Here is a 13,655-nt window from a genome sequence, read left to right as displayed (position 1 = left end):
TATGGATAAAAGAAAAAAAAATTTTTTTTACAATAACATAGTTAAAATCAAAGAAGATAAAGATTTTTCGCTGAATTAAATGTTTTGTATTTTCTAAGTTCAAATTGAGATGATACAACTCCTTTTAATGTCTTCCTAATCATCATTTTGAGTGAAAGCACATGTAGCAAAAATGAATAATTATTAATATCTGTATCTACATATCTTAAAGGAAAAAATTCTTTACAATTTGTTTTTTCTAATTTCTGGTTAAAGATTTTAATTTTTAATTTTTCCCATTCTTCTTTTCATAGTAGAGAATCTTTTCAAATTTTCTGTTAACTTAGACATAAGGCATCTCCTTCTACAGTCCAGATAAAAATCTTGAGACACAGACATGTTAGATATAATGCCAAGGGCATACATCTCTTTTAATAATGACAGAGCCAGGAATTCATTTTTCTTTAACTTTTCAACTACATATACACTAAATTAGGAATCAGCAACAGTTTTTTTTTTTTAAACAATTCTTCCTCATTCAAATTTTTTATTTTTTGCTAATTGACCAAACCAAATCCAGACAAATTAAATAACAAAAAAATTTAAAATCTTTCATATTAAATAAAATATTTGGAAGCACACAATGTTACAGATTTTGCTTAAAGGAAATTCTATAAAATGTTCAAAATGTTTTTGGTTCTTTCCTATGGAATTTCTTTTACATTATGAATGTAAATTAGTAATTTTCATATGAAATACATTTATGAAACCTCATTATTTAATCATACACAGACACATACCTCAAGAAGGTATCTTGGAGTTGATGAGGCAAAGTAGCAAAATCAAATGCACAGTAAGACTGGGGAAGAAAAACCTCCATATTTTTTCGAACTTCTACAGGTGGATTAGTCATGATAGGAGCAGCACTTCCAAAGAATGGATAGGAATACCTAGTACCATATAAAAATTATGCAAATGGTTAAGAGATATGATTATAAGATGTAAATTCTGACTAAGGTAGAATCTAATTGGAAATAATAAAATGGAAGTAAAAATGAACTCCCCGAAAAGGATAAAATTAATCAAGCTTATGATGTATTTATTTATATGTTCTTAGATAAAGTTACACTAATTTATTCAATGTTGATAAGAAAAACATTTTAAAATTTCCTTACAAAACAGCTGAAATTATGTAAATGCATCAATAAATGATGTTTATTGAACAGGAAAACAACCATTAGTCACTTTTGCTTTAGTGTTCAAAAAAATTTCAAAGAAAGTACACTGGCACCTGAGGACCTAAATCTCAGCACTGCAATTGATTCTGACTGTGGAATAAGTATCCTAATCTGCTGGGCCTTAGTTTTCTTATCTATAACAAGATGAGGCTGAATGATTTCTTAGGCTTCTTCCAACACTAAATCAATTATGTCATCATTAGTAACTATTTAATACAAAATAAAACCTTTAAATAAGCATAAGTATCTAATATTTACACAGCAGTAGTAATCCAAGATATGAGTTTAATATTCTTGGAAGAATAAGACATTATTCTTCTCTTTTTCACAGATGAAGAAACATAATAACTTTAAACTCAAATCTTTACTGACTGACACAGAGCTCTATCCACTGAACCACCCAGCTCCTTTCATACCTAGTTTCAAATCTCAGATCTTTCACTTAACTTTATAATGCTGGACAAATCATTTAAGATTATCAGGGTTTAGTTTTAAGAACATGAAATTAGACTATGTGCTTCTAAAATCACTGCTTCTTTTAATACTATGATCCTAAGTATTATTTTGAATGTGCAAATTAAAGATAAAAAAAAAAAAATTAGATTTAAAGAGGTTTACTTGTTAATGACCAGAAAACTTTGGGATGACAACTCCTATGCTTTGATTATACCATATAGAAATGTTACTGTTTTGATATATACACAAAGTAAAAAAAAAAAAATCGTGTAAGAACTCATATTTTCTAATTATCTTAGGTCAAGCTGTAATTTCTACATTTGTCTTTTCTTTTGCAGACTAAATGCCCAATTGCCTTTAGAATAAAGAGCCTTAGGTAATTCTAATCATTCATTTTCAGGTCAAATGAGCAGCCAGGAGACCCCATCTGTTCAGGAGCAATAATAGGCCATACTAAGATGGCAGGAAAAGATAATGATAAATGTTGGAGAGGATATGGGAAAACACAGACACTGATGCATTGTTGATGGAGTTGTGAACTGATGCAACTATTCTAGAGAGCAATTTGGAACTATGCCCAAAGGATTATCAAACTGTACATATCTTTTGATGCAGCAGTGTCTCTACTGGGCCTCTAAAGAAATCATAAAAAAAGGAAAAGAATCCACATATGCAAAAATGTTTCTAGCGATTCTTTTGTAGTGGCCCTTTTTATAGTGGCATGGAACTAGAAAGTTTGTGGATGGTAGATGAATGTAATAGAATATTATTGTTCCATAAGAATATTCCATTCGAGCAGGATGATTTCAGAAAGGCCTGGAGAAACTTACATGAATAGATGCTGAGTGAAGTGAGTAGAACCAAGAGAAGACTGTATACAACAACAAAATTATGTGATGAGCAACTCTGATTGACATGGCTCTTTTCAACAATGAGGTGATTCAGGCCAATTCCAATAGACTTGTGATGAAGAGAGCCTTCTATACCCAGAGAGAGGGTTGTGGGGACTGAGTGTTTTCACAACATAGTATTTTCACCTTTTTTGTTGTTGTTTGCTTGATTTTTGTTTTCTTTCTCATTTTTGTTTCCTTTCTGATCTGATTTTTCTTGTGCAACATAATAATTGTGAAAATATGTATAGAAGAATTGTACATGTTTAACATATATTAGATTGCTTGCTGTCTAGGGGAAGGGATGAGGGGAAGAGAAGGAAAAAAAGTTGAAACACAAGGTTTTGTAAGGGTGAATGTTAAAAACTATCTTTGCATATATTTTGAAAATAAAGGGTTTTTTTTAAAATAATGATAATTTTAAAAAAGTAATGGGCCATAATCTCATAGCATCAGTGATGTAGCTGATATAGCTGATGTAGACACCCATATGATAGTAGACATCAAATGATGAGGTGAGGTCATATGAAGAATTCATAATGACCATTCTCTCTGGCAAAAGGTGGGTTTATTTAGGGGAACAGGTTACAGATAAAATCAGAGGCACAGACACACTGTATATGAAATAGGTTAAGGAGAGTATAGAAAAGGGTTTTAATAATTAATGATGGAAAGAGCAAATTCCCTAATGGCACTTGCCATTTACCAGAAGAAAGAACACCCCCATGAGGTTGAGCCATGTCCCTAGCAGTCAGGCCAAATCCTGAAAGGGGCTTAGCAGCCCCAAAGAGTTAGTGAGCTATAAGGAGAAGAAGTGGGGCCAAGAGCATAATGGGGTTGTTAGGAAACATAGCATGTGGCTTTGGGGGGTGGGAGGTAAGGGAAAGACACTATGAGGTAGAGTGCCATGGTTGAATGACCCAAAGGAGGCCAATAGAGAAGCCATGGGCCATAAGTTATTTTAAATCTTTTTTTTTCCCCTGAGGCAATTGGGGTTAAGTGACTTGCCCAGGGTTACACAGCCAGGAAAGTGTTAAGTGTCTGAGGCCAGATTTAAACTCAGGTTGTCCTGATTTCAGGGCTGGTACTCTACTCACTGCGCCACCTAGTTGACCCTATAAGTTATTTTATAGCAAAAATTTAGCCTCAATTAACTTGGATTTCAATTAACTTAACATAACTTGGATTTCTGATTAGATTACCCTCCAGAAGATAGGAATACCATAGAACTAAACTGATCTGGATTATCAGAGCCTTCTTTCAGCCTGCCGCAGGAATTTTTTTTTTTATTAAAGCTTTTTATTTTCAAAACATATACATGGATAATTTTTCAACATTGACCCTTACAAAACTCTGTGTCCCAAATTTTCCCCTCTTTCCCCCCATCTTTCTTCCCCTAGATGGCAAGTAATCCAATATATGTTAAACATGTTAAAATGCATGTTAAATCCAACATATGTATACATATTTATATAATTTTCTTGCTACAGAAGAGAAATCAGATCAAAAAGAAAAAAATAATAATAAAATGCAAATAAATCACAACAAAGAGTGAAAAAGCTATGTTGTGATCCACACTCAGTTCCCACAGTCCTCTCTCTAGTGTAGATGGCCCAGGGAATAATTTTTATCAATTCTGTTTGTAATGCTAGTTCTAGTAAATCAAGAGTATCAACAGTGTAATATCAGCAGAGCCAGTGATGGGGTGGGGATAGGTAGATGGGGAAAACAGCATTATATAGCTCTAAACTGCCTTCACCAGGTCAAAGAACCAAGGAACAGAGTGGGTTAGGACACCTAGAAAAGACATAGTGTATGTGTTGCAGGGAGAAAAGGCAGTGTGAAGCATTCAACTAAGACTGGGGAAAAAAAAAAGTTTCCAGTGGGGAAGCTGCTTTTGACTACTTGAAAGTGTCTCAATTAGGGTAAAGACCTAGGCTAATGAGCTTTGCATTGAGATATTGAGACCATCTCACAATTAAAGAGAGAGTTAGCATGTGACTGATAGGGGGGGAAAATGAGAGAAAAATTAAATTATCAAATATTTCAGGAAAAAGAAAAGTCAAAAATCTTGAAGATAAATCAACTCAAAAATCAGTGACAGAAGGAAATATAGCATCCAGATCCCATAAATTAGTTCAGAAAGTACTGGAAGAAAAAAAAAAAAAAAAAGAAATGGGACCCTGTAGAATATAAGCACACAGAACCAAAACATAATGTTCTTGAGTGATTCAAAGGGAAAAATGAAAAATTATGAAAGCAGAATTAATGGCCTAAAGAGGAAGAATAATGGATAGAAAAAATGATATCTTTAATGACAATTAACAAGTAAAGTAAGAGAGAACAATATATTGGAAAGGCAAATATATAGAAATGAAGGACACTTTTGTAGAAGAGAAAAAAGGAAATACACTCACTATGCAAGCAAAACATACTGATCTTGGAGATAGCATATATAAGGAACAATCTAAGAGTCATGGTTCTCCTGGTAGATTTGATGCTTGAAAAGTTCATACATTAGGAGGAGGGAGTTGGAGGACTGCAACTGTAGGAGCAACTGGCATCTGAAAGAGTGGGAGAACATGGACACAGGGAAGAGCAAATGTAGGAAAAAAAGGTAACCTGGGGAACACAAATCAGTGGTAGACTGCATAGTAAGGAATACAGTGGTGGAGACTCTTAGCCTGGGATAGTGTCTTCTCAGACACTATGAAAAAGAGGAATCAGGGAATCCTCAGAGCAAATTCTAGTATATAGTGGAAAAGAACTACCATAGTGAAGATCTTTTGAATGAATAAATACAAGGAAAAGGAAGATTAGATAATTATTGGGGTCATGAGGATATAGAGGATATAGAGAATGAGGACATAAAAAGTAGACAAAAAGAGAGGACTGTTATTAAAGAGAATGAGAAAAATCATTTTTGGAAAGAGGCACAAAAAATGAAATTTTAAAAAATGAGTAAGACTAGCTGAAAGGAAGGAGGGGAAAGAGAAATCTATTTGTCTAATTGAGGTCAATCATAACTATATACAAGCAAGAAAGAGAAAGGAACTAAGAAGCAAAACTCTAGAGGGAAAGGGATAACAAAAGAGAGGATGAGAAGTGACAGCAGCAACCAGAGTCAATTTAAAGAAAGATTATAACAGAGTAACTGAAGGATCATATTACTATGCTTACAGAAAAAGGGGGAGGGAGGAGCAACACAACTAGAACAAAAACATTGAAACAGAGGGAGGAACATATAAACTTAAATCAGAACTTTAGATATGAATGGATTAACTAATCTAATAATATGAAAAGGGACAAACTAGATAAGAAAACAAAGCCCTAGGACAGCCAGTTAACTCAGTGAATAGAGAACAGACCCTAGAGTCAGGAGAATATGAATTCAAATCTGGTCATAGATATTTGACACTTACTAATAGTGGGACCTTTGGCAAGTCACTTAACCCCCATTACCTTACCAAAAAAACGAAAACAAAAAAACACCCTGCTTTTTGCTTATAAGAAACACATTTAAAAAACAAAAGCATACACAAAATAAAATTGAGGTGGGAAAACTTTACCATGCATAAAATAGTGAATACATGATAGCTGACAAAGCAAAAATAAGATAAAGCAAAAAAAAAAAAAAAAAAAAGGAATAGCTGAATAAATTATGGTATATGAATGTTATGAAATATTATTATTCTATAAGAAATGACCAGCAAGATTATTTCAGAAAAACCTGGAGAGACTTACTTACATGAACTGATGCTAAGTGAAGTGAGTAGAACCAAAAGAACATTATACACAGCAACAAGAAGATTACATGATGTTCAATTGTGATGAACATGGCTCTTTTCATCAATAAGGTGATTCAGGCCAATTCCAATAGACTTGTGAGGAACAGAGCCATCTGCACCCAGAGAAAGGTTGTCAGAACTGAATATGGATTACAACATTGTATTTTATTTTGTTTTGTTGTTATTGTTGCATGCTTGCTTTTTTTCCCTTCACTTTTTCCCCTTTTTTATCTGATTTTTCTTGTGCAGAATTTAAATAACTATAGATAATATAAAATATTTGGGAGTCTACCTATCAAGGAAAAGTCAGAAACTATATGAACACAATTACAAAATAATTTCCCAGGGGCAGCTAGGTGTCGCAGTGGATAGAGCACCAGCCCTGAATTCAGGAGGACCCGAGTTCAAATCTAATCTCAGACACTTAACACTTCTTAGCTGTGTGACCCTGGGCAAGTCATGTAACCCCAGCTGGGGGGAGGGGGAAATAAATAAAAGTATATGCTTAATATTAATATTAACTAACATAATATTAAAGAGCATGCTACAAAAAGAATTAGAAGAAAAACATAATATGCCTTCACAGCTATGAGGAGGAAATACATTCTTAATTAAATAAAAGAAGCAATCACAAATGACAAAATCTCTGAGATTTTGCTTTTGCATAAATAAAATTAATGCATCTAAGACAAAAGTAGTCAAATGAGAAAAGTTTTTTCCGTAGCAAACTCTTCTGATAAGAATTTCGTATCTAAAATATATAAAAAATGTGCATGTGTACATGTAAAATAGCCACTCCCCAATAATTAACAGTCAAAGGATATATAATAACTATTTCTCAAGAGAACCATTCAAAATCAAACACACAAAAAAAATGCTCAAAATCATTACTAATAAGAGAAATGCAATTAAAAGAAAATAGTGAGGTTTTATCCGATACTTTGTAAATCAACAAAAATGACCCTAAAATGGCAACAGACTACATAGGGATGGGATGGTAAAGAAGGAGTACACTAATAAATTATTGATATAGATGTGAAATGATACAATCAATATGGAAAACAATTAGGAATTATGCGAATTAAGTGACTAAAATGTGGATATCCTTTCAACTAGAGACTCCATTACAAAGAAGGTACCAATAAAAAGAGTCTCCTCAAAAACTCCAAAATATTCATAGCAGCACTTTTAATGATAGCTAAAAATTGGAAACAGAGTAGATGCCAATCTATTGTGATGTGACTATACAAATGGCAGTACATCAATGTAATGGAATGTTATTGTGTTATGTAGTGAATACAGAGAATCATAAAAAGATCTATATGAATTGATGAGTGAAGTACATAGAGCCAAGGTAAAAAACATACATATTAACTACAGCAATGTAAATGAAAGAACAGTATGCCAAAAAAACAAATTAACAGAATAAAAATTTTAAAAATCAAAGACTAGTATAGAGATAAAGACACTCCCAAACCTTCTCCACAAAGGATAAGGTCCATGTTTTCAGACTTTTCCAATGTATCAATCAGTTGTGTTAATCTTTTTTTAGTCTCTCTAACAGATACTGTTTGTCATATGGAATAGCTCTTTGGGAGAGGCTAAGGAAGAAATACTTAGAATAAGAACAATGATTTTAAAAAACAGAACATATCAATAAATTTTTTTACCAAAAAAAAAAAAAAAAAAAAAAAAAAAAAAAGGATCTTAGTTATTTGTATCCTAAAGCTGAGGTTAACCATTTTTTCCCCTTATTATCTCCTTGGGAAGCATGATGAAGCCTTCTCAGAATAATGTTTTTTTGATGCATAAAATAAAATACATAGAATTTTTTAAAACCAACTAATTATATTTTTAAAAGTATGAAAATATTTTTTAAAACAGGTTCATAGGCTCAAGATTAAGAAGCCCTGTCCTAGAGACAAAGTGTTAAAAAAAAAAAAAAAAATCACTCCAAATCCTCAGTTTAAGAAAGATCTAAAAAAATCTTTGCTAAGATCTTGTAAATATTCAAGTAACTTAACATAGCATTTTGAGGATTTGAGCCCAATTACTCTAATTCCAAATCCAGAGCTCTTTCTACTGTAACACTCCGCTTACTAAATATTCTCTGGCTTAAAATATGTCAACAAACATACACTTCACAACCATTTTGTTTCAAATATTTCATAAAAGCACAATCTTTTCTTAATGGTCTTTTACCCACTTGTTGATAAATGATACTTTGCTTAATTTTACAGCAACCAAGAAAAAAATATAATTACACATAACGATAATGTTCCACATTCTCAATGCAGCATCACTCTTCAAAAAAAAACCCAAAATGCATTTTTTCAACAAAATATAATAATTTTTAAGTTCTTATTTAAAACTACAGAAGAGACCTAAGTAGGTCTAGTTCAATCTTTTGACTTTGCAAATAAGTAAAAAGACTGCTTATGAGAAAACCAGCTAGAAGGCAATTACAATGGTCTAAGAGAGGGATATTGGAATATCTGAATTTTTAAAGTCAGGGCAGAAAGAATAAAAATACAGAGAGGCTTGGGGAATTATACTATAGAGGTAGAAAAAAATGGACCCAGAAACAGATTGTATGTGGAGGATACGGCAAAGGAAGAATTAAGCATGATTAAAAGATCTAGAATAGCAAGACAGGACTAAAAATACTGAGGTAAGAGATGGCTTCTAAATTCCCTTCCAATTCTACATCTATAATCTAGATAAAGAAGTTAAGAGATTTCACAAGCCTGAAACTTGTAAGAGAGGTTTTACATGGACTATAGATAAGGATAATTTGTTTAAAAAAAAATAAATGAGGACAAAAGTTGATAAATGTTTCCACTTGAAGGTAGGAAAAGAGAAAATAATGAAGAAAAACAAGAGGGAACAATTATACAAGCAGCAGGAAGAGTGTCAGAGAAGCTACTTAACAAGTAACTATTAAGAAAGAGCACAGCCAGAAATATAAGATATGGAAATCAGGGGAAGTCTAGGAAGATGAGGAAGATAATAGGTTGTATTAAGTGACTCTAAAAAAATTTTTAGCAAATAGTAGAGCTGTAAACTAGAATATAAGAAGTTGAGAATATGATAAAGAAAAAGCAGTAAGTTTATACTACTCTTTCCACAAGTTTGGAAGGGAGAAAAGAGAAGGATAGATCAAAAGTTAGATCAAAAGGCTTTATTTTTTGATATTCAGAGACCAAGTCATAGCCTTAAAAGGTATACTTTTGACAGTGTACATTTATAGCACTCAAGTCTTTTATATTCATTTCTGACACTTAGAAAAGGCATGCAATAGAAAAAACGATCTTAAAATATCACCTTCTTTCTGGAGCCCACATTAGGATCCATGTCTCTTTTCTCTCTGTATCATAATCTAAAGACTCAGTCTGGCCCATGGTCTTTCAACTCCAGGGCAATACTAAAAAGAAACCCTTTTTGGAAGCTCAAGGGCTCTGACAAAAATAAGAAAAATGAGGACACTTAAATAGAATAAAAGAATGAGAGTATGGAAGGGGATTTGGTGGTATAACTGTAATGTGATGAGAGTATTTTCTAGTGTGGCTGGCAAATTGGTTCTTTCAAAGAATTTTAAGCAAAGTGGTTTCTCTGAAAATAGAACTTTCATGATATATAAATTCTGATATATTTATGGAAGGGAGTATATTGCCATTTTTATAAAATGCTTGAACCAACAAATTTCCAACAGGAAAATAGTCCCTCCAAAAAAAAAAAAAAAAAAAAAAAGAAAGAAAAGAAATTTTATAGCATTGTATAACATAATTTTCATGGGAAAATTATATCTCATTTCATAACTTCAATTTAAACACCTACTTCCTCTAAACAGCATTCCCTACCAATAATCCTATTTGTGTTCAAGGCACTAACCTTCTACCATATAGCCTTTTAAATTTCATTTCATATTACTAACTTCCATACACCATGTGTTTTACAAACAAATTTAATGCTTTCTTCCCCAAACATACTATGCCTAAACAGGTAAGCTCACAATGTTTTTGTCTAAAATGTCTTCCCTCCTTTCTTTGCCTGAAAAATTTCTTTTCTATTGTTTAATGTAATAATGCCACTTACTTCATGCATTCTTTTCCAATGCCAAAAGTATGTGACAAACTTCATCTTTGTACCTTAGACAACACTTTGTTTTGAAAAAAAAAATTATATTGTATTAGGGAAATATATTCCCTAATCATATAATATTATATATTATAATTAAAATCTGTGCCTGTGCTTTTTCTTCAATTGAAGGTGTGGAGCTCCCCACGTAATCTTCCCCAGAACCCAGCAGAACATTCTGTAACATAATGGGTATTTACCAAATGCTTTTGAATGAATAATTTCTACAGGAAGTACACACTCCTATGGAGTGAAGAATACTAGATAATATCCTGATTTTAGTTCCAAGTCAATTAATATACATGCTTACCACTTTCAGGTGATTAGCTCACCAAATAACATAAGCCATAAATCATAGAATGCTAGAGCTGGAAGAGACCTTGGAGATCTTATATCCCAACTCACTCATCTGAAAGATAAGGCCAAGAAAAATTAAGTAAAAGATAATCTATACTCTGTCCATACTTTTCCACCACCCATACAATCCTCAAAGTCCCATCAGTAGATTGCTGAGGACAAAAACTAGACTGACACTATTCCCTTCAAAATCACTGATGACCTTACTGACAAATTGAATGGCCTTTTCTTCCAGTCTTCATCTTCCTTGATTCTCCACAGTACATAACACTGTAAAACCCTTCTCAATACTCTCCTCCCCTTAGTCTCCTTGACACTGCCCTCTCTTCCTACCTCTCAAATTGCTCCTTTTCTGTCTCCTTCACCAGTTCTTCTTCCTCTTCCCTCTCCAATATATCCTTCACATCAATGTGAGAGAAATTCAAGCCTGCACAAAGGAGGCAGGAAAGGGTAGGACAAAATCCAGTTACAATGAGTATTTGTTTGGCTGGAACAGAAAATAACTAAAGGAGAACATGCAATAAGCTTGGAAAATGCTCAAAGATTTTGGAGGTTCTTAAATGGCAAGCCAAGCAGTTTATATTTTACTTGGTAAAGAAGGGGAGCTGTATTTTGTTTCATTTTTGATTACTACACACTGTTGAATTTACTTTTAATTAGTTTATAGTCACACTGTTACTCAGTTAGAATTGAAATTAAAAATAGATCTTCTAACACCTAAACCTGCATCCTTTCCATCACCCCAGACTTCCTCATTCAAAAGCCTTCCTTTGATTCTCCCTGCAAGCTTTACTTCATGGCTAAATGTCTACAAAATTTATTTTAAATTTGTGACCACACCATTTTTAACATCTATTCTAGCTTCTGTACTCACTACTCTATCAAAAAATAATTTCTCAAGGTAAAGGATATACCTGATCCTTTTATTACACTAAGTTGCCTTCTTCCCTTAACTATCCTTCCCCCTTTTCCTATGAAGTCTCAAGTTTCTTACAGAGCATTCTCCTTGGTTATGCTCCTACATTCCTGCTGCTATTTCTTAGTTTCATTCTTTAATTCATCTAATTAATTCTCTAAGCAGTGGTACCTCTTGAAGCTCTCTCTTCTGCTAGGAGAGGCTATCATGCAAGGCAGCTAAGTGGCCTAGTAGAGAGAACACTGGGCCCAAAATCAGGAAAACCCAAGTTTAAATATGGCCTCAAATATTTACTAGTTATGTGACCCTGGGCAAGTCATTTAACATATCCACCTCAGTTTTCTTCATCTGCAAAAAAGAGAATACCACTTACCTTACAGGATTGTTATGAGGATAAAAAGTCATATTTGTAGAAGGATTAGCACAATGCTTAGTACTTAATTGGTGCTCTATAAGCTATACTAACTACTCTAAACTATTCTATAACTATAACTATATATAAACTACTCTATAACTATTACTATAATGGGCAGAGTAATGGGTATTTTTATACTATGTATGGAAAGAACACAAGCTTGGAGTCAACAGACTAAGGACAGAATTTCTGCTCTGCCACTCAATGTATGACTTTGGGCAAATCATTTTACCTTTCTGAGCTTCAGTTTCCTTCAGCTATAAAAGAAAAGACTGAATCAAAATCCTCAGATCCTGACAGTTTTTTCATTCAACTCTTCTTCAGCTCACTAAGTTCTTGCTCCAGACACACAGAATGATCACACATGCTCCCCAGCCTGTCTATCTCCTCCCCATTTCTGCAGCCTTGAAGACCATCATCTCGTCCTAGAACATGCTCCCTCCACATCCACACATGCTGTGATCTTCCTTTTCAGAAATTTCACACCCCAGTTCAAGAGCTGCCTCTTTCATGATGCTGTACCTGGTTTCTAAAATGACTTTTCTGAGGATCTCTACCATACCCAGGTCACTTTCATCATTGAATCAAATTTATGTTAGTTTCTAAACCAGAATAAACATCAGCTCTTTGTGTTCCCTCACTTTTGTATCTTCAGTGCCTATCACAGTGCTTTTGTACTTGACAGGCATCTAACAAAATACTAATTTAATTGAATTGAATACTTTTAATTCCTCTCTGACAAAGATTCTCGTTCGGGCAACATGAGCAGTTGCATAGAACAAGGTAGCAAATGCAACTGAAGTTTGAAGAAGAATCAGCTGGACCCATAATATTTTAGTCATAAAACAAAGAACTATTCAATGTCAGAAGAGCTTCCTGTATATTTACTTAATTTTTTCTGATCTATTAAGAATATATTGAAGGGGCAGCTAAGTGGCACAGTGGATAGAGCACCAGCCTTGAATTCAGGAGTTCAAATCTGTTCTCAGACACTTAACACTTCCTAGCTGTGTGACCCTGGGCAAGTAACTTAACCCCAGCCTCAGGAAAAAAAAAAAAAAAAAAAAAAAAAATATATATATATATATATATATATATATATATATATATATATACACATATATATATATATATATATATACACATATATATATATATATATATATATATATATTGAAAATTCTGTTCTGGAAGAGAGCCATCTGAGCACAGAATGAGGACTGTGGGTTGGAACACAAGGTTTTGCAAGAGTAAATGTTGAAAATTATCTTTGCATATATTTGAAAATAAAAGGCTTTAATTAAAAAAAAAGAGAGAGAATTCTGATCAATTAAACAATTTAATACCAAAAATGGAAGAGAAAATGTTATCTTGAGTTCTCCTTTTTCAAACAAAGAAATTTTTAAAAGTAAAAATTTCATGCTTTTTTAACTCTCTCAAACCCTCAAAAGAAAATAAGAGGCACATCTCCTTTTAAAA

At 33.0% G+C, this 13,655-nt stretch overlaps 1 protein-coding gene across 3 annotated transcripts in view; it reads right to left on the bottom strand.

Moving 5' to 3' along the window:
- Positions 1-13,655, bottom strand: part of CEP120 (centrosomal protein 120) — a 91,710-nt gene that overhangs the window by 42,464 nt on the left and 35,591 nt on the right. For all 3 annotated transcript variants that reach the window (XM_074281498.1, XM_074281499.1, XM_074281500.1), the window contains one exon: positions 780-929. In XM_074281498.1, coding sequence (XP_074137599.1) covers positions 780-929 — 150 coding nt within the window. The remainder of the gene's footprint in view (positions 1-779; positions 930-13,655) is intronic.

The sequence above is a fragment of the Sminthopsis crassicaudata genome, chromosome 1, assembly GCF_048593235.1.
Source record: "Sminthopsis crassicaudata isolate SCR6 chromosome 1, ASM4859323v1, whole genome shotgun sequence".
NCBI classification, from domain to species: domain Eukaryota; kingdom Metazoa; phylum Chordata; class Mammalia; order Dasyuromorphia; family Dasyuridae; genus Sminthopsis; species Sminthopsis crassicaudata.
The sequence above is the reverse complement of the archived record's forward strand: the minus strand, read 5'-3'. Positions and strand labels throughout refer to the sequence as shown.